The following is a 23,218-nucleotide window of genomic DNA, read 5'->3' on the forward strand; positions in this document are numbered from 1 at the left end:
TGCTGTGGTCTGATGATCAAAATTTGAGATTTTTGATACTGCCATGTCTTTGGGAAATGCAGTAATTGTGAGTGGATGGTTATTACATGTGTGGTGCCCACTGTGAAGAATGAAGTGTTATGGTGTGAGGTTAATTTTCTGATAACAATGTTGGTGATTTATTCGAAAATTCAAGGCACACTTACTCAACATGGCCACCACAGCATTCTGAAACAACATGCCACCCAATCCGGTTTGCACTTAGTGGGATCATCATTTGTGTTGCAGCAGAACCATGACCCAAACACCATTCCAGGCTATGTAAGGGCTATGTGACCAAACTGGAGAAGGATGCACTGCTGTTTCAGATTACATGGCTTTTACCATCACCCAACTTCAACACAATTGAGATGGTTTGGGATGTGTTGGACAGCAGAGAGAAGACAAAGCAGCAAATAAGTGCTCAGCATCTCTGGGAACTCCTTCAAGTTATTACAGGTGACTTCCTAATGATACTGGTTGAGATAATGCTGATGGGGAGTAAAGCTGTCATCAAAGTACAAGTGGGGTACTTTAAATAAGAAATCTAAAGTTCAACACAAACAGTATTCCGGTTTGTTTCACAAGTGTTTCTTTGCTACTTGTTTCCTTATTTGTTTCTTTATGGTTTTGTTGCCTTCAGTCTCAATCTACAATGTGGTAATTCCAATAAGAGGAAGGAAAACCACTGCATGAACAGGTGTGCCCAAACTTTGGACTTTTGCTGTACTATATATGCAACAGGAAATAAACAAATAAATACTTAATACTATTGAAAATTGTGAGTCTGTCACTAGAAAAATCTTCTAAAAATTAATTCTCAGTTATGCTACCCTCTTTAAAGACAGCATGTTGTAGCTTACCATGTACCACTTGGGGTAATAGCGAAGCAGCCTTACCCTAATGCACCTACCAAAGAAAAAGTGCAGAATAATCAGCATCACATATGCTTCTATAAATCCAAAAATATAACATTTTTAGAGTCCTCAGTGGTTGATACCTTTTAATGGCTAACTGAAAAGATGGTAACAAATAGCAAATTTTAGAGACTTCTCAGGTGTCTTCATCAGACATAGGTGAAGAGACATGAGTAGTCTCGAAAGCTTGCTATTTGTTACCATCTTTTCAGTTAGCCATTAAAAGGTATCAACTACTGAGGACTCTAAAATTGTAATATTTTTGCTACTGGCTAACACGGTACAAAGATCCAATAAGTGATACCCTTTTACACTTGGGTGGCTTATGACAACATTAATCTGTTGACTTGTAAGCAATTAGATATTTGGATTTTCTTTTAACATGAGAACATAAAAGGATAAGACCTCTGTGGTCAAAACCTGATTATTTCCTTTGTTTTTAAGTTTGCAAAAGATACTTTTAAGTTTAAAAATGTACTTCTGGTGTGGCAGAATCTTGGCTAATGTGCAGATGCGCTTTGTGAACTATTCATAATCTATTACGCTCTGAACTGATTTAGTTTCAAATGATTATTTTTGGCACAATTTTTATTATTTCCCCATAAAACTAATATAATTTAGTAGGTACAAGGTCTAGTGTCCTAATTCTTCATGTTCTCAGGACATGCTTTGTACACAATATAAATATGCCGTCCCAGTATCTTGTGTCAGGTGGAAAATAAATGTAAGTCACATGAATCTTTTGCTGAAAATGAATTGTGCGAGTATCAAAGCTAGGACTTGGCTGGCTCCACGGGCAGAGATAATGACTTCAGATGCTTTATGAAATTATCTTATGTTATGATTCCTTGCAGGTGTCCTGAACCCATGGGAAAAAAGGCTAGTCTGTATTTTTTCTCTTTCTTTTCTTTTCTCTTTGTTACTATGTCTGTCTATGTATCACTTAATGAAAAATAAAGGAAATGTGGAATTCTATATTAAGTTATAATTATTCAGAATTGCACTTTGTGTTTGCAGTAGAAATGTAAAAAATATGTAATTTATAAAGTGCTTCAAAAACAGACATATTGAGGAGTTGTTTGTAAGGATTCTCACACTGAAGAATTAGAGTCACTGATTATTTTATTTTCCTGATCAACAAAATATTAAGTAATGAAGTTAAATTAGATCTTAACTTGGAATCTGCTTGAGGCTGAATTTAACTCCATACAAATTTATGTTGTCAAGAACCACAATATGGTTTTAGAGATCAGCACATTTTTTTTAAAAAAAAGTTTCAATTTCAATTCATCTAAAGGGTCTAAAAAACTAAATTTGGCCTGAAGCATTCATCACGAGTCAAAAGTGCCCAAAAAGACGTTTAATATGCACTGAAATCTGTCCAGACTCCAAAGCATACTGTAATAAAAAGAGAGAAGGGAAGGGGTTAACAACACAATTAAAGATTAAACAAATAAATAAATAAAAGATTATACTCAACTCTCCTAAGCCCTCCCCTCATCTGTTCTGCTGCTGCACCTCCACGCCCAGTCCTTCAATTTTCAAGTGGTTGATCGGTCTTAAGCTACAAGTCTGCAGTCACTCTATGTGACTGCAGACTTGTGAATCCTCACATAATGAGCACTGCACACTGTGAGGATTCACCGGTGCCGGGAGCGGGCGGTCATACAACTTCAAGTATGCAATATTTATACTCCTGGCCATATACCAACTAGATGGGCATGACCTTGCTCAATGGAAGTGTACTGACCAAGGTCAAAAACAATCTAGTTGGAATGTGGCTAGGAGTATACATATCGCATACTTGCAGTCATATGATCTCTCTCTCCCGGCACCGGCACTGGAGAATCCTCAAGGAGAGCAGTGTGTGCTATGTGAGAAATCACAAATCTACAGTCACATAGAGTGACCGCAGACTTTTAGCTGAAGACAACCCCTTTAACATTGGATCCTCCAGCCTGCAGTCTTTGGGACTAGGTCAATGATATGCATCGTGCCCCACTTAAGGCCTAGTCAGCACCAGAAGACAGGCTCTAGAAGGCCCAAAGCAAAGACTGGAGGAAAAGATGGGGAGCTAAGGTGATGGGCTGTGGTCCTTGGACAGATGAGTATAATCTCTTGTTTTTTCAACTCTTCCCAGTCCTCAAAAGAATCCAGCAACAATCCAATTTTTTTGTGAAATACGTCACAACTTTGATTTGTTAAAATGAATGCTCTCATCTCTATCTGACATATATTGCAGTCTATGGTTCCATACATTATCTGTGTAGGCTTTGGATTTTGTACAGAGACAGAAGAAGGTCTTTTTCTGTTAGAGTCATACAGATAGTCAAAATAATGTCATACTACCTAGGGTGGTAACCCGGCTATAAGCATTAACTCTGTATGGAGGCACTGGGAGTGACATATCCCTCATCAATTTTGCCAGAAATGTCAACTATGCCAATTTTCTTTACTAAACAATGGAACATATTGAAACTTCTCTTTAATAATTATAAATGTGTTATATCTCTACAGATGCACTGTACAGTAATTGTACAGTAATACTCAGTTATTCTAGTTAATAGGAAGACTAAAATGTATTTTTTTTCTAGAAATTTAGACAAGGCAGAGATCCATCAAGACTGGATTCTATGGTGCTGTTAATAATGAAACTGGATCAGCTGGACCAAGACATAGACAATGCACTCACTTCTCCATCTTTGTCTCGGAAACAAGTTTTCAGCCAAAGATATCTCCAATCCACACAAGTAAGTATTGCATATGTAAGCTCTATTAGTTATGCCACCTATGCCCTTAAAGGGAGCCTGTCACTTTATTCCTGCCGTCCAAACAATGGGCAGCATGAATCACAGCCTGGTTGCACAATTGCATCCAGGTATACTGTAGTTTTTATCTGAAATGCCATAGAGCTTGTACAGTACTTTAAGGCACCACTCTAACATTTTTTTTATTTCAGAGCTGGGACGGTGCTTCTAATTTAAGGTCTCGGACCCTAGTATTATATTTATCCGCTGGCGTCTTCACCTTCTATTGGTGACATTGTGGTCGGTGTTTAACAGGTTGTGACCTACCATATTGCTCCAGTATTTGCTGGGGCGAACCTGGGGTCACTTTTCAATGTAAGTGTGTGAGAGCCTCGTTCTGGCTCTCATAGACTTACATTGAGCACTTGTGGCGGTTACTTTTGACTTCCAGTCAGTCAAAAGTTGCGTCACAAGATGGCGCAGCAGGGAGAGCGACGCGGATAAAGGGTGAAGACACCGGCGTGTAAGTATAAGAATATGGGCTGGGACCTTAGATCAGAAGCACTACTCCAGCGCTGAAAACAAAACCCTGGAGCGGTGCTTTAAAGATCCAGCCGGGGACAATAGCCCGATACCAGACTAGTCCGGTGCTGCCCCAGTCCGGCTTTTCCCAGCAGCTTAGCAGGTGATTGACCGGTCCCTTTCATGGTGTAAGACCTGACAGACACCTAGAGCAGCGCTGGAAGGAGCCGGGCAAGGAACACAGTCAGACTAGTCTGCTCTCCGGCTTTGGTCCTCTGCCGAATCTTTAAAGTATATTTTCTCTGAAATGCAGAAGCATCTCAGGGGAAAATATGCCTGTCTGTAATCTCATACTCCGAGTCATGCTTCCCACAGTTTGGACAGCATGAATCAGGTGACAGGGTCTCTTTAAATAGGTTGCCACCTTCATCTTCATATTAACAGATTTGTTGGGGACATGATTTTGTGGCCCTTACTAATATGTAAGCATTACAGGTTCTCCTCCTGTACTTGGTAGTGCCGCCTTCCTAACAGTCTGCCCAGCGCTCCTTTTCTCAATAGTTGCTGATGGAGGAACATGTGACTAGAACGGTCCATCAGCCTCGTCCAAATGAATAAAACTGCACATCAGAAAGCTGTTTCAATTGGATGAGACTGATGGACAGGTCTGGTCACATGTTCCTCCATCAGAAGCCATTGAGAAAAGGAGCGCTGGGCAGACTGTGAGGAAGATGGCACTACCAAGAACAGGAGGAGAACCTGTAATACTTACATTTTAGCAAGGGCCACAAAATTACAGTATCACATATTGTTTACAACTCTTTTAATGGAATTATTGCTTCTTTTGAGCTTACTGCATTACTAACAATTGAGAAGTACAGGAACAATATGCAATTTTTACATGCTGGAAGTGCACTTGGACTGCTGCTTCAAAGTGCAGAGACACACCCCCAGTGCACATCCAGGCTGATTTGCATATGATATCTACACTATATTTCTCATGACTGGCATTACCGATCTTTACAAAGGGGGACAAGCGTCTTTACCGCCATATCATTGCTACCATATATAAAACATGCTGACAGTTTCCCTGTAAAGCGTAATTATATTGTATACAGTGTTTATAGTTTATGGTTATCCTGAAAACTCGACATGATAAACTGTAGTTTTGAAAGTGGTAAATGTATCCAATATTACTTTATATTATAGATTCTTTATACTTGCCAAGTGTCATTGTCTCTTCCAATTGGCTCAACTGGAGATAAAATTACTGGACAGCTGTACGTCAATGATCTTGCGCCATGTAGACGCTGTGACCTGTTACTTCTCATAATTTTGGCATCTTTCTACAGTCATTGCTTAATGCCAGTAACACACTATAATGAAGCTTCAAATGATTCCCATACTAGATTACGGGACTAAAGAATTATCTCCCATTAGGCATTGCTGTTTTGGCAGACACTGACACATCTTATGATGCAGGATCATTTGGATGATTATCCTGCCATGTCTACTTTTCCCATGTGTTTGACTCCAGAATCGCTTCTTCCCTTCATCACGCTTAGTTAAAATCATGGTTTGGTTTGACATTTGTTAGGTGGTAAAAGGAATTTGTGGATATACTGTAATCTTTATTTAAGACATTACTTTGCCAACAGTTGGTGTAACATCAGGGAAAATCTGTAAAATCATTTCTGACAATAATAGCAGAAAAATATAAAATTAGAACGCAAACACAAATTACATTACACAATGTAGTACAATACTACCAGCTACCACAAACTCAATATGCTGTATGTGATGCAGCGGTGGAAGTTGTACCCAGATCCACTTATAAGGCTCCAAAGTCCTTCAGCCACATAAGAAGACTCCATGCCTAATGAAGAATTCAGTTTGACTCTGAAACGCGTCACAATAATAATTCAAAAGTTCTTAATCGTAACACCTCACTGTATGTGCAATTCTTCCATCTGGTAAAGCAGATTAAGGTGGGTACTATCGTCTGTATATGTTTTGTCATTGTCTTCAGAATCTGGCGAGACTCTAGGCTGCAGCATCTCGCTGCATGATTGATGGCATCAAGTTAGCAGCTTAGCTTTACTTTAAGCTCCTTTTGTTGTTGTCGTTAAATGACCTATGTGCACCATTTTTTATTTTCTAAAATATATATTTACGGTAGTTTAAATGGTCAAAGACAGGGGGGTTATGTCACAGTTTTTGCACTAGGGCCCATGTTCTTCAAGTTACACCTGTGAACATGCACCAGAGGTTACAATGGTAATAATTACTAACAATACAACCTCACTACATAAAAAGGGTGGTCCAGGAAAGGGGCGCAGTGTGTTAGGTGAATGTTCAGGTACAGAAAAGTGCCTTGTATGCACTTAAGTTACCCTTATAACTCAGATAATTGGTGGGGACTAAGAATGGGGCTGCTACCCGAATCAGAAATATTTTGAGTGTATGAGTTGCACTCACAAAGCCTTTAAGCTTAAGTGAGTACGAAAGGTCCCTTTGGCTCATATTATTATTATTACATAGTTACATAGTTTATAAGGCCGAAAAAAGACAAACGTCCATCCAGTTCAGCCTATTTCTTGTGCACTGCAGCTATTCCGCAGCGTTGATCCAGGGGAAGGTAAAAAAAAAACATGCGGTATAGGCTAATTTACATCATTGAGGAAAAATTCACTTCCCAACTCCAATCTGGCAGTCAGATTAAATCCCTGGATTAATTAACTATCACTAAGCATAAGATGTAATTTTATTGTTCTCAAGAAAGGTGTCCAGGCCTCTCTTGAACTCATTAAGTGAGTTGGACATCACCACTTCCTCTCCCAGAGAGTTCCAGAGTCTCACGGCTCTGACCGTAAAGAATCCCCTTCTATGCTGGTGCAGGAACCTCCTTTCCTCCTGACGCATAGTGTGCCCCCTCGTCTTTGTCACCATCCTTGGTATAAACAGGTCATGGGAGAGATCTCTGTACTGCCCCCTGATGTATTTATACATGTTTATGAGGTCTCCCCTAAGCCTTCTCTTTTCCAACGTGAATAGGCCTAATTTTGACAACCTCTCTGGGTATTCTAGTCCCTCCATTCCCTTTATTACCTTAGTCGCCCTCCTTTGTACCCTCTCTAGCTCCAATATGTCTTTCCTGAGCACCGGAGCCCAGAACTGTGCACAATATTCTAAGTGTGGCCTTACCAGTGCTTTATACAGAGGAAGAACAATGTTCTCATCATATGCCCTTATTCCTCTTCTGATGCATGCCATGACTCTATTTGCCTTCGCAGCTGCTGCCTGACACTGGGCACTCCAATTTAATTTGCTGTTAACCAAGACGCCCAGGTCCTTCTCCATGTCAGATTTCCCCAACGGTTTCCCATTTAATATGTATGGGTGACTGCTGTTTTTCTTTCCCATCTGCATGACCTTACATTTATCGGCATTGAACCCCATTTGCCATTTTTTGGCCCAACTCCCCAATTTATCTAAATCCTCCTGTAGCTGTGCCCTATCCTCATCTGTATTAACTACTTTACAAAGTTTAGTATCATCTGCAAATATTGCTATTTTACTATGCAACCCTTCCACTAGATCATTAATAAATATATTAAATAATATAGGGCCCAAGACAGACCCTTGAGGCACCCCGCTAGTAACCCTGACACACCCTGAGCTTACTCCATTGATAACCACCCACTTGCACACATTATCCCCCAGACCAAGCATTCTCATTTTATATACCAACCTTTTGTGTGGCACGGTATCAAACGCTTTGGAGAAGTCAAGGTATACAACATCCACTGACTCTCCCCGGTCCAGCTGTGAGCTCACCTCCTCGTAGAAGGCGATCAGGTTTGTTTGGCAGGAGCGATCCCTCATGAATCCATGTTGATATGGAGTTAGACAGTTATTATCATTAAGATATTCTACAATAGCATCTCTAAGAAATCCTTCAAACAATTTACCCACAACAGACGTTAAGCTTACTGGTCTATAGTTCCCAGGGTCACTTTTAGACCCCTTTTTGAATATTGGTACAACATTTGCTTGGCGCCAGTCTAGTGGGACAGTCCTTGTCCATAAAGAGTGCTTGAATATAAGATACAGCGGTCTGTCTATCACATTACTTAATTCTTTTAGTACCCGGGGGTGTATGCCATCTGGGCCTGGTGACTTGTCTATTTTGATATTATTTAGGCGTTTCTGAACTTCCTCCTGGGTTAGGTGGGTAATATTTAGCGGAGGGTTTACTTTATCACTCTGCATTTCCTCCGATAAATTGTTTTCTTTTGTGAAAACAGTGGAGAAGAAGCTATTGAGTAGGTTTGCTTTACCCTCATCGCCCTCTATGATTTTACCCAGGGCCAACTCCATCAGTTTTAATCCTTTTACTGTTTATATAGTTAAAGAACAGTTTGGGATTCGTTTTACTTTCCTTGGCAATTAGTCTCTCTCTCTCCTCTTTTGCTATTCTTATTTGTTTCTTACAGATTTTGTTTTTTTCCCTATAAGATATTAGCGCTTCCTCGCTGCCTTCTTGTTTAAGTTTACCGAAAGCCCTTTATTTGTTTTTCATTGCCCTCTTGACTTCCTTATTTAGCCACATTGGCTTCCTCCTATTCCTAGCCCTTTTATTCCCATAAGGTATGTACCTTCTACAGTGACTATGTAGGACTGTTTTGAAAATTTCCCATTTTCTATCTGTGCTCCTATTACTGAAGATACTATCCCAGTCTATAAGGTGAAGGGCATCTCTTAGCTGATCAAACTTTGCCCTCCTGAAGTTCAGTGTTTTTGTGACTCCCTTGCTGGGCACCCTACTGAAGCACATGTGGAATTGTATAATGTTGTGGTCACTATTTCCCAGGTGCCCCCCGACCTGCACCCCAGTTATTCTGTCTGGCCTGTTAGTTAATATTAAGTCTAAAAGGGCCGTCCCTCTAGTTGGTTCCTGCACAAGTTGTGACAAATAATTGTCTTTGATAATTGACAGAAACCTGTTTCCTTTCTGAGATCTACAGCTTTCGGTTTCCCAGTCTATATCGGGGTAGTTGAAGTCCCCCATAATAAGCACCTCATTATTTTTTGCTACTTCGTCTATTTGTCTCATTAATAGACTTTCCGTGGCTTCTGCTATATTTGGTGGTTTATAACAGACTCCTATGATAATTTTATTATTGTTTTTTGCCCCATGTATCTCCACCCATAAGGACTCGACCTCCTCATTTCCCTCCCATACATCCTCCCGCATTGTAGGCTTTAGACACGTCTTTACATATAGACAGACTCCACCCCCTTTCCGATTTCTTCGATCCCTTCTAAACAGACTGTAACCCTGTAAGTTAACTGCCCAGTCATAGCTTTCATCTAACCATGTCTCGGTTATTCCCACTATGTCATAGTTACCTGTAGATATTTCTGCTTCCAATTCATCCATCTTGTTATTATTATTATTTATTATTATAGCGCCATTTATTCCATGGCGCTTTACATGTGAAAAAGGGGTATAATACAAGAACAATTACAATAATCTTGAACACAATGTGACAGCGACTGGTACTGGAAGAGCGAGGACCCTGCCCGCGAGGGCTCACAATCTGAGAAGATCAATACCATTGAAGACATTTAATAGATCGGTACCTATTGGAGATTTTGAATTGGGGCCCATGAACCTTAAGATATGGAACTGTAGCACCCCGAGGACTCGGCTGCTACAGGGGTATTGCACCTCGAACCAGAGGTGTGGTATTCCACTCCCGGGTAAGGATGGGGCGTGGAACTGAGCTCAGTTAGCTGCATGCACTACACTCACCCCATTTCCGGGGGACAGACCAACGGTACTCCCACCAGATAGATGTGCAGGTACGACAGCTTCTGTCCCCGGCTGGAGTGGGGGGGGGGGGAACATCCCAGTGGTGTAGGAGCAGAGAGGGGAGGGACTCTGGGCATAGGTAGGAGCCCATTGGGTGCTAGTCACCTGGGCTCGGGTGTCAGAAGGGAGTATATAAGGGGGGCACCATCTTGGATCGGTGGTCAGTCTAGAGAGGAGCTCAGCCAGAGAGGGCTGACAGGGAGCTGTGGCTCAGTCTGGGCCCAGCTCCAGAGCCAGGCCTGGAGAGGAGGCCTGAGAGAGAGAGAGAAAGAAGAAGGAGAAACAGGAACACCAAGAAAGGCCCAGAGACGCAAGAAGAGAGGGAACCCTGAGATCCCACGAGTTAACGGGTGAAGGGTTGGCAGAACAGGGTACCGGATCCCAAACTGGTGGAGGCCAATTATCCTTAGCCAGGAACCGGAGGTCGTGGTCAAGTTTTGGCGCGACCCCTCGCCACATCCACCAGGAAGGCAAACCACGTATAGGGTCAGGGAAGCCGGGAAAGGTTTCACCACCAGAAGGCCCGAGGGAGCCGGACAAAGGTGGATCCCTGGTGGGGACGGCCAGTAGGAAGGAGGAGAGGGGAGCTCAGGACCACGCTCTGGAACTGCCTGGGAGTTGGCCGAGTCCCGCACCTGGTGGACGCAGCACGGCTCGGGTGGTCACTCTTGGCCGAAGTGATCTGAACACCAACTGTGAGTAAAGCTTTAAACCTGCACTACAAGTCTCTGTGATTCCTTGTCACACCACCACTACCACTATCATCATTTCCTGCTTCTCCAGCTGCCCTGAGGCTATACCCCTCCCGTTGGGGGTTATACCATCCACGCTGCACAACCATACCACCGGCCTCAGCGGTCTGCCCTGCAGCGGCGGTTTCATAACCGCATTCAACGGGTGGCGTAGTCGGACACTAATACCATCATACCAATAACTGCCACTTGGTTTGACCACCCTGGGCACGGACCGGGTCCCCGCCACTCGGAGACTACAACCCCCATCGGATCCGGCTCCGGGTATTCCCCCGCACACACGTGCGCCGCACTGCAACATGGCCCAGGGGGCGAGTCAGAACTGACACCCACCAATCTGTTGTTGATGGCGCTTTCAAAAAATTAACATATACATTACTGTGCAAAAGTTTTAGGCAGGTGTAGACGAAAAAGTTGCAATGTTAGAATGATTTCAAAATGAGAAGTGCTATTAGTTTATTTTCATCACTTAAACAAAATCAACAAAATGCAAAGTGAATGAACAAAAATCAGAAATTTTAATTAAATCAATATTTGGCGTGACCGCCCTTTTGCCTTTAAAACAGCATTAATTCTAATATGTAGACTTACACAAAGTCAGGGATTTATTATACACTGCTCAAAAAAAATAAAGGGAACACTCAAATAACACATCCTAGATCTGAATGAATGAAATATCCTCATTGAATACTTTGTTCTGTACAAAGTTGAATGTGCTGACAACAAAATCACACAAAAATCATCAATGGAAATCAAATTTATTAACCAATGGAGGCCGGATTTGGAGTCACCCCCAAAATTAAAATGGAAAAACACACTACAGGCTGATCCAACTTTGATGTAATGTCCTTAAAACAAGTCAAAATGAGGCTCAGTATTGTGTGTGGCCTCCACGTGCCTGTATGACCTCCCTACAATGCCTGGGCATGCTCCTGATAAGGTTGCGGATGGTCTCATGTGGTATCTCCTCCCAGACCTGGACTAAAGCATCCGCCAACTCCTGGACAGTCTGTGGTGCAACGAGACATTGGTGGATAGAGCGAGACATGATGTGCCAGATGTGCTCAATTGGATTCAGGACTGGGGAACGGGCGGCCCAGTCCATAGCTTCAATGCCTTCATCTTGCAGGAACTACTGACACACTCCAGCCACATGAGGTCTGGCATTGTCCTGCATTAGGAGGAACCCAGGGCCATCCGAACCAGCATATGGTCTCACAAGGGGTCTGAGGATCTCATCTTGGTACCTAATGGCAGTCAGGCTACCTCTGGTGAGCACATGGAAAGCTGTGCGGCCCTCCAAAGAAATGCCACCCCACACCATTACTGACCCACTGCCAAACCGGTCATGCTGAAGGATGTTGTCGGCAGCAGATCGCTCTCCACAGCGTCTCCAGACTCTGTCACGTCTGTCACATGTGCTCAGTGTGAACCTGCTTTCATCTGTGAAGAGCACAGGGCGCCAGTGGTGACTTTGCCAATCCTGGTGTTCTGTGGCAAATGCCAAGCGTCCTGCACGGTGTTGGGCTGTGAGCACAACACCCATCTGTGAACATCATGAAGAGACAGAAGAATTAGCACAAGCAACATCTACTGAAGATCTGTGCTTAGTTCTCCAAAATGTATGGAACAATCTCCCTGAGTTCCTTAAAAAACACTGTGCAAGTGCAAGTGTACCTAGAACAACTGATGCTATTTTGAAGCCAAAGGAAGGTCACACCAAATATTGATTTGATTTAGATTTCTCTTTTGTTCATTTATTTTCCATTTTGTTGATTGATAAAAATAAACTATTAACACGTCTACATTTTATAGCATTCTTTCTTTGCAGTATTTTTTTCTACACCTGCTTAAAACTTTTGCACAGTACTGTACATTAGATATATGCTGGCCAAACCTGTCAAATTTGTCAGGAGCCAGCCATGTATGATGGATGTTATAGTTACATAATTGGTATGGTTGAAAAATGTCATATCGATCAAGTTCTACCAAAGCCTGGGAGAGTATAGGGGTCAAGGAAACAGGTATAGGTAAATTAAAATATCATCTTACCTCTAGGCAGAAGCCAATTTCCAAAAAGGGAGAAAACTCCTTCCTGGTCTCAAGAGTTAATAAGACTGGATCAGCATTCAGAACGGGAGTTTTATATATTTACATATGAATCAATAAATCTCAAGTAACCCAGAATATTTTTATCTAATATTTAAATGTAATTGGAGTTCCCATAGGGCACATAGCTATGAAAAAGAGAGGACAGCAAAATGCCAGGAACAAAGTACAAAACTATTAAAAACAATATTTTTATTGAAACTATTTTGTTTAAAATAATCATACAATGTAATCAAAGCAGAACTGAAATTCAGGTGCAGACGACAAAAACAATTGGTGGGCGAGCTATTCAAAAGTATCCATGAATGTGAGAGTTAATAGATGTAATGAATCATAGAGTAAATGCATCACATATAAATAAATTGATTAATTCATCAATGCCCATAACCCATAACTATGTATGTAGAGCATTTTCAATGCATAAGATTTCTAAAGATGCAATGATAAAGGAGAGAATCCCTATTAAGAGAACAGAGTAAATAATGCTAAGTAGCAATTGGTAGTGGATAAATATATCAGGGATTACATAAGATATACTTACCCTGTTTTTCGTTATGTAAATATAATTAGTATTTGTTAATTTTGTTTTTATCTTACACTTTGTCTGTTAAATGGCCACAGTGTGACCCTGCACATTGCACTTGTACCAACATATCTTCTGGCTCATTACTTTGATTTTACATTCGGACATATGTTAATATTATTTTACTCCAAGAAATGTATGATTTATGATTATAATTTATGCCTTTTTTTTTAAACTAACGACTGTCCTTGGTGCTCCAGCTTCTGTGGAAGGCTGTTACTCCAATTAATGGTTCTCACGATAAAGAAGCCTCTACAAATAAAGGGAGTACCCCTTTGTCATTGGAGGGGTTTTTATATGAAACAGTCTTTCAACATTTCAATATATGTTCATTTTGTTCCCATGGGAAATAATGTACTTCCAGGTGTCATGCTCCAGCTTTCTTGACTCCACGCACTAATAAACACATGCACGCTCATCTAGACGGAGTGTACATCTTGTATTGGGTTGTGGGGGTTTTGAGTGGAATACAGTTGGATGAACAAGCTACATAGGGTATGTAAGCACCGATTTTGTATTCCCAGTTAACCTATTTAAAGGGAGTTATCTGATCATAGACAACTTCTTTTAGGAAGTGACCCACTAATCAGCTGATCACTCTGGGTTCTGTACCTGGCACCCCAAACACTAAAATGATTACTCCAGGTAAAGTTGCAGCCAGCTTTCAGCTATTACAGAACATAGTATGAAACATGAGCAACAATACATGGAGAATTGTTACAGATGTGCATATATACCTAATAAACAGCCTGTGTCCGTCTAATAAAAATATCAGAACCTTAGTTTTTTCTGGGGAAAGTATGTATCTGGTCTTTAGACAATTTAAAATCAACTTCAGCAACACAAAAGGTGTCATAGGCAATAATATTATAATGAAGTATGTTTTATTTTTGCATGTAACAACACATGGAGCCTCTAGAGGTCACTTTAATCCAGCTATTTACACAAAGCTCTAACTATTGTAAAGTCTTTTCCGCACCATCATTTACTATCTGTTCACATTTTATTCAAGAAAATGTAGATTTACAAATAATAAGAATGTTAAAATGTAGCAATTATCAAATCTATAAATGTGCAAATAGGACAATGTGGGAAAAATTTAAATTTAGGTGGTTTAAGAAAAAACATTTTCTCGGATATCAGACCACAGGTTTTTCATAATTTCAGCTTTAAAAACAAACAAACATAAAATGCATAATTATGTTTTGCCTTGTCCATAAAGGTTATCATTGCTTACGTTATAAATGTTCCATAGTAAATTGTAACCAGTTTTTAGGTTTCTCACCTGAGGAGATAATTTTGATGGTTCAACCACAATCTAATTTAATATTAAAAGCTCCTGTAAAAGCTCCTGTTCTGTTCTGTAGGACTAGAGCCACAATGGACACCAGGAAATGCATTCCCCTGTAGTGGCTGCCCTGGAAATGCCTGGCTGAAAGCAGCCTTAGGGTATGTGCACACCATCCTTTCTGGCAGCGCTTTGAACGCAGTATACTTTACTCCGCAAGAGAAATTGACATGCTGCGTTCTGTGAAGACACGCCGCATATCCGTGTCCGCTGGTGATCCGCAGGAGCACGGAGACGCATAGTGGGCATGGGATTTCTTAAAATCCCATCCACTATGCTCTAACATTTGGACACTGCAGAATGCACACAGCGCAGGTGCGCTGCGTCCAATCCGCAGCCATTCCTGACCGTGTGCACATACCCTTACCCAGCAATATTTACTATTGCCACCAGGAGTTTGACCTGAGGCAACCTGCTGAAGACTTTTGGGTCCACATTCTGAAAGGGGTTGTCTCAGCTTAGAAAACTCCATTAATCCCATTGTAATGTTATCATTATACAGTACATGCAGGATATACAGTTGAAACCAGAAATTTACATGCACTATATAAAAAGACACATGTACATGTTTTTCTCAATTATCTGACATGAATCAGAATAAACCTTTCCCGTTTTAGGTCAATTAGGATTACAATAATTTTTAATATTTGCCAAATTCCAGAATAATGAGAGAGAATGTATTAATGCATTTTTATTACTTCCTGCAAAGTCAAAAGTTTACATACATTTCATTAGTATTTGGTACCATTGCCCTTAAACTGAATGACTGGGGTCAAAACTGGCGTAACTGATCCAGGTTTGTAGGTCGTCTTGCTCGCACCTGCCTTTTCAGCTTTGCCCATAAATTCAATAGGATTGAGATCAGGGCTTTGTGATGGCCACTCCGAAACATTGACTTTGTTATCCTTAAGCCACTTTCTTACCATTTTGGCAGTATGCTTCAGGTCATTGTCCCATTTGGAAGTCCCATTTTCATCCAAGCTTTAACTTCCTGGCTGATGTCTTGAGATGTCGCTTCAGTATTGCAACATAATTTTCTTTTCTCATGATGCCATCTATTTTGTAAAGTGCACCAGTCTTTCCTGCAGCAAAACAACCCCACAACATGATGCTGCCACCCCCGTGTTTCACAGTTGGGATGGTGTACTAAGGCTTCCAAGCTTCTCCTTTTTTCCTCCAAACGTAATGATGGTCTTTATGCCCAAAAAGGTCAATTTTAGTTTCATCAGACCACTGGACATGTCTCCAGAAATTAAGGTCTTTGTGTGCATTTGCAAACATAAATCTGGCTTTTTTATGTTTCTTTTGGAGTACTTGTTTCACTGTCGATACTGACACAATTTTACCAGCTTCAGCCATCATCTTTACAAGGTCTTTTGCTTTTGCCCTTGGGTTGATATGTACATGTCGGACCAAAGCACGTTCATCTCTGGGACACAGAACCCGTCTTCTTCCTCAGCGGTATGATGGCTGGACATCTTGTTTGTATTTGCGTATAATGGTTTGTACAGATGAACGAGGCACCTTCAGGTATCTTGAAATTGTACCCAAGGATTATCCAGACCAAGAGTGGATGATAAATGCAGAACTGGTGACTTGTTTCTATTATACCTTTTCTCTGATTGTTCCTCACCTGGTTTTGGCTCCCACTCCTGAGAAAAAATACTGACCAAATACTGATAGCGGGGACGTGGCCTTACAGTTGTCTGCAGAGGTGTACATACCATTGATGCAACCTATGAAAATGCACAGGGGCCCAAGAGGTAAAGGGGCCACTTCCACTTCCAAACGCAGGTGAAATTGTGTATTATGATGAGCTATTGGACTGCAAAGGGTCCATATTCTGTTCTTGCACATGGCTCTCTTCCGTCTGTGTTACTAGTTAGAACCTTACACACAATGGTTCGTATTACTGATAATATCACATAAGAACTGTTATGCATCGCATTGTGGCCAGATAATTCAGTATTTTGTGCTTCTAGATGGGCAGATGAAAAAGTATATGAAAAATATAGTAGAATAGATACCTTCTTAGCAAGCAATGCACTCACTACCCCATATTAGCTTTCACGATTTTGTTACACTGTATTTAAAAAAAAATTAGCATTTTTTTGTTTCCGTTCTCATTCTTTGGATGAAAAAAGCTAATGTGAACTTGTATAAGCACCAATTGATTCCCCTCCATTCTTATTGCCCCAAAAAGTGATATTATAACTTTAAGTTATATTATAATTTTATTATTTAAAGGAGTTGTCCAGGCTTGGGGTTCAAATCTGCAGTCACTCTATGTGCCTGCAGACTGGTGGATCCTTACAACATGCACAGTGCGTGCTGTCAGGATTCTCCGGTGCCAGCACCAGGAGTGGGCGATCATTAGACCAGAAGTATGAGATTTACATAATAATGGCAATATTCCAACTAGACACATTCAGACACAATCAATTCACTTGTATTGCGTGAGGCCACGCACGTCTAGACAGCATGTGAACGAAGGTGTGCATATCCATTACTTGCGGTCAGGCACCTGATGGTTCCTGATGTTGGCACCTTTGAATTCAGACAGCACGCACTGCACACGCTGTGAGGATTCACAAGTCTGTAGTCACAAGAAGCTCATCAAGAGAATGCCAAGAGTGTACAAAGCCGCCATCAAAGCAAAAGATGGCTACTTTGAAGAACCTAGAATATAAGACATATTTTCAGTTGTTTCACACTTTTTTGTTAAGTATATAATTCCACATGTGTTAATTCATAGTTTTGATGCCTTCAGTGTGAATGTACAATTTTCATAGTCATGAAAATACAGAAAAAAACTTTAAATGAGAAGGTGTGTCCAAACTTTTGGTCTGTACTGCATATAGAAATGTGCAAGACTCAAATTTAAAAAAAATGTTCTTTATTGGACAACATAATAGTTAAAAACATAAAACTAAACATGCAAAATTCAGACATATAAAATACTAAATATGGGTAAGCAATAATGACACACGTTTCGCATCAAGCTTTGTCAGGGCCTTTTATATTTTAAAGGTTTAAAAAAAATTGTGTACTGTGTCAAAATAAACAATTTGCTTCACCTCTTTCTAATTGTTTTTACTTTTCTATCAATGCAATTGTTTGAAGGCTTGCTTTTTTTGTGTGACTAGCTGTAGTTTCATTGATACCACTTTGGGTTGCATACAATGATTTGATCACTGTGTATTGCATACTTTGAAGTTGTGGCAATTGAAAAAAAGCAATTATGTTGTTTTGTATTCTCCTTTCTTTTTACGTCGTTTACCTCGTGGAATATATAATGTTATATTTTGATAGATTGGATGCTGTGATATTTTTATTCCCCCATAGTAGGATTCCGTTAGTGTCCCCACATGCAGTATGATGCCTCTAGTGTTCTCCAAAAATGGTATGATGTCTCATAATGTCCATAAACACATAGTATGATGCCCCAAGTGTGCCCCATACACAGTATTATGCCTCCACAACCACCCAAAGTACATTTTCCCACAGCCTCCTCACATTAAAATGCCCATACAAAGTATGATGCCTCCCACAGTATACTCCCCCTCCCTAGCTCCTACATAGTGTGACGCCACAACACCCAATCACACACAAGATCATGCCCCCTACAGTTCACCCACACACAGTATAATGCCTCCATACAAACATTCCCACTTGCCTGTATGTCCTGCTTCCCTGTTGAACTGGTCCCTGTCGCCAGTCATCTGACCTGAGAATGTTATGGAACTTGAAGTGCTTGTAGATCCTTCAGACTTCATTCAGACTGGACGGTGCAGGAGCGATGAGTCAGCTCCCTGCTCCACCATCGTTTTTAACTTTATTTGTGACACAGACACACCTATAGTTGAGACATACCCCCAATCTCCCCGTACAGTGGGGCAGAAACCCAAATTGGGGACTGACCCACTGAATTTGCTACAGTTGGCGGGTATAAAGATAGTATGAAGATAGTTTGAAGATGTTCATGAGATGCCTTCAATGTCTCCAATTCAGTAATAATTTGCATAATATTAATTACCATTGCAGATTTCTAAACGGACTTTGAAAAGTGGTCAATTATTTCATTTTATGTTCATGTTTTTGAGAGAACCAAGAACATCTCCTGCAGATGAACAATCCCATCCTTGTTATTCCTCTATATGTAAAACTTTCACACAGCCATAAATGTCTCCGGAATGACATCAGTGCACATCCATAATCTCTTACAGATGTGTGCAGCTTGTAAACACTTTGCAGGTTAATAAAAGATTACAGGAAATATTAATCACTGTTTTCTGAAAAGCAAATTGTGATCTCACAGAATTACAAAAGCAAAACTGTCCAATTAAATGCATGAAGTGCCGTCGATGACATCATCCCCAAACTGTTTTTATTGCACTTTGCCATTACAATGTTACTCTCTTCACAAAATAAGTATTATTTTTGTAACCCTGATATATTCTGAAGAACAAATAATGCGACCAATCACAGCAGTATTTTACCCACTTGGTCTCACAGCTTAATATTTACAGCAGGTATTTACAGCGATACTTTGCACACATTTTTTTTAGAACAGTAATTTTCAGTGTCAACTGATGAATTTCTTTCTGCTAACACCAGGGGGAGCGCATTGTGTGAGGATTGATGACACTTCAGTAGAAGTTGCATAAATCCCTCTACAGTGAGCTCCCCCTAGTGGCAGCTGTAGTCAAAAAGAAATGGTAATTGTTGCCTGTGTAAAAGAAAATGAGATCTGGAACCTCGAGTTAGAAAAAAATAAAATAAAATTTGACCTGTACAAATTTTATATGATTAATTTATAGATGCATTTTTTGCCCTATACCTCCTCCATTCAAACCTGCACCATGACAAAACCCAAAACTAATAGGTGTTGAGGGTTACAAATCTGGAAATTCTATAACAGTCCCCACCCTGCTTCGAACCATGCATTTGCCAATATATACATAATGCATATATTATTTTATGTTCCCCAGGTTTTCCTTTTTATGATATCAAATGTCACAAATGCCAATGTATTATGTAGTAACTGCAGGCTGCTCAACAGAACATTGTCAGAATGAAGCCTTACACATTGCCAATGCAAAGCAGTGTACTATCTGGATCCTTGTTGGGTGTTATTTGGGCTGGTCCTACCAGATTTACTGTAATTCCTATAAACAGGTAATGGACAATTATTGGAGCAGTGGTCACACAATTCTTACTAAGGTTTCATTTTCTCAATGGACTATGAGCCCCCTATTCTTGTGATTAACCAGTGGTCACAAACCACAGTAGTTATACATTTATCACCTATGATATGGGTAGTTGATATACTGTATCTGTCATGCACTGAAAGTATACATATAAGCGTGTGCTCACATCTGAGCTAAAGACTCTGCATTTCCAATTCCATCAAGCATGTTGGAATTAAATAAGGTAGCATGTTGCACTATTGTGTCTGGTAAGATGTCGAATCGATCACAGTGATGAAAACCCAATGGGCACTGTAGTAAAGCCAAGTAGGACTGGGTTAAATCCTTGCACTGCAGGTCTCGATTATATGCACATGACTTGCTTTAACTAAGAACGTGAGCCTTTGTTCACTAGGTATGTCAGTCTGCTGGATGTAGAGCAGAGTCGAGTGTGCCGCTGGTGAGTGACCAGCCAAAATGTGAGTTGTAGCTGGGAGAGAGGTATGCCAGGGTTTCTTTCTGAATGGAGACTGCATGGGTCAGCTAGGAAAGCTGAGCAGTCTGTGTATTGGAGCTGCAGAGAAACATGTGGAAGGTGTAGTCTGTTAAGTGTGAACTCTACCCGGAGTTAAACACTCCTGTTTGGCGCTGGAAGCTGCTTGGTCTCGGACTAAAGTAGATACCGAGACTGGTGGGATCGTGCCTCTCTTGTGAATGAAAGGACTGTAATCTGTTTGGGTGAGCAGCACTGACATATGTGCCTGCTAAATGAACTGTTTATTTGCTGTGATACCTTTGTGCTCAGAAGTGGCTGGTTTTGGTTTTGAATCCCTTGAAGTTTTATAAAAGCAACAAAATTGCACATGTTTGCACCAAACAGCATTGCCTGTGTGAATGTTACCTAATGGCTACCTTAGAGTGAATCCCTACAACACCATAATAGTCAATGGGGTCCATCATGTGATAGATTCAACTCTTTTAGGAGCAGAATAGCATAAAATAATAGGAGTACTGGATCTGTCATCAAAAGCCCTCTACAGATCCTATTGCCTATGATGGGATCCATTAGTTTCTGCCACTGTGTTAGGATTTATTTTTTTTTTACATTTTAATTAGTGATAGGAAATAGAAAACAGTAATTTATAAAGAGACCCACAATGTAGCAAGATGATATTACAATCACGGTCCAGTAATAACAAACATTGCATGCTGAATTTTCATAGTCAAAAGCTGACATCAAAGAAGCATCAATTAAAATGAAACATATAAACAATAAATAAACTAAAGACGTAATTGATTAATGCATCTTATCTTTTGTCCAGGTTACAAGGTCTGGTTCTGACAATGCACAAGATATATCTCCACTGTGTCTTCCTCATGTCAATATCTCTCAGGTGCCGACATCAGCTCAGGTGCTCGACTGTGGAGCAAAACCAAAGACTTCGGTAAGCAAAAATATTTATTTTGAATACTTTGGTACCAAGCACAATGTTGGACTCTTCTGGGAATGATTGTCCATGTGTTTTATTGGTGATGGTGAAGATGTATAAGATGTCATCATCAGTTCTTCAATTTTATGATCATATTCCAGATCTGCAAAAACAACAATAATTCAAAATTATTTGTAGTTCCTTATACCAAAAATGAATTTGGAATTGCAATATCATGAGGTCTCTTCTAATTTTTAACTAATACTTTGCTACATGTTGGTCTCTAATTTATTTGTAATACCACAAAGCATTGGTCTCTAATTTATTTGTAATACCACAAAGCATTCTAACTCATTGAGGGTTTGGATGAAATAAAAAAAAAATGTTTTTTCTCTCCAGAAAAAGCGCCACTCTTGTCCGTAGACTGTGGTTGGTATTATATTTCAGCCCCAATCTCAGCAGACAGAGCCCTATGGTTAAAGAGATTTCCTACTTTCAAAGAAGTAGCTTCCAAACAATTGAATATTTGTAAAAGAACAAACACAGATAGTACTCATTCTCCGTCAATCCAGTGCCAACTCTCCACAGCTATTCCAGTCTCTGTGTTTTGGGTGCAGTGGTGACATCACAACTTCTGCACACATCACCACTGAAGTCAATCACTGAGCTCAACAGCTTGTGCATTAAACTTCACATGAGCTCAGTGATTGGCTGCAGCGGTGATGTGTGCAGTAGTCATGATTTCACCATTGCATTCAAAGCACAGAGATGAGAGTAGTGGCAGAGAACCAGCACTGGACCTGAAGAGGATGAGTACGTTTTATGTTTGTTTTTTAACAAATATCCGATTGTTTGGGGATCACTTTTTTTTCTGAAGGGGTTTTCCCAAAAATCCCAGGTCACCTTCTATTCAAATGATAGTGGATAACTTGCTGATCACTGGGGGTCAGGATGTGCAATTCACTTTTCAATTTTTTTCTGGTTAATTGGACCTAAAATCACAGACAGACGAAATTTTTTACTGACATAAACCACACCCTATTTTTAAACAACACCGCTCACGTCAAACACTTTTTACGAACCTCACCTATTTACAAGCCTCTTCCTCTCTCATAGGAAAAAGCAACAATAACCAAAATGAACAGCACATTACCTGTTCATCTGCAGTCCTATGTAAAACTACAGGCATCAGTAATAAAAGCAGAAAATTTAGTAGATATTACCCGCAGTCCTGTATACAACCACATATAACATAGTGATAACTCCCAGAGTGGAGGTAATGTAGCATCTGTGACCTGCAGTCCTATGTAGCACCAAGGTTAACTCACAAATAACTCTCTAAATACAGATAATGTAGTAGATGTTACCTGTAGTCCTGTGTAAGGCCTCAGATAACAATGATGACTCTTTGAGTACACTTTATTGTCTTCTTGTGCAGCCACCATATTTTCCAGTAAAAGAGCCCTATGAGAGTAGGATTAGCTTGTGATAGCACATTGTATGATGCCAGTAAATCTGTTATATTAATCGGAGTCAACAAGTTATCACAGCGTAGGAAGACTTTAGCCACATACATTTTAATTTTTGGGCTGTGATTAGCTGCTTAATAGAGCAGAACTCAAAGTGTGTTACTGAAGTTGTTCTCTACTGTGATAATCTACCGACTAGAGATGATCGACACAATCTACGGAGAATCAATTTTGAATTGAATGTCCTGAAGTTTGC

The 23,218-nt window shown here is 40.4% G+C and overlaps 1 protein-coding gene across 3 annotated transcripts in view; it reads left to right on the plus strand.

Moving 5' to 3' along the window:
* The window catches only part of DLC1 (DLC1 Rho GTPase activating protein), an 869,826-nt gene that overhangs the window by 194,446 nt on the left and 652,162 nt on the right, over window positions 1–23,218 (plus strand). For all 3 annotated transcript variants that reach the window (XM_073645427.1, XM_073645426.1, XM_073645428.1), the window contains exons 3-4: window positions 3,530–3,685; window positions 21,386–21,508. In XM_073645427.1, the coding sequence (XP_073501528.1) occupies window positions 3,530–3,685; window positions 21,386–21,508 (279 nt within the window). The remainder of the gene's footprint in view (window positions 1–3,529; window positions 3,686–21,385; window positions 21,509–23,218) is intronic.

Source organism: Phyllobates terribilis, unplaced genomic scaffold (genome assembly GCF_046119375.1).
Source record: "Phyllobates terribilis strain yellow unplaced genomic scaffold, ASM4611937v1 Scaffold_1__5_contigs__length_1240528914, whole genome shotgun sequence".
Classification (NCBI taxonomy): domain Eukaryota; kingdom Metazoa; phylum Chordata; class Amphibia; order Anura; family Dendrobatidae; genus Phyllobates; species Phyllobates terribilis.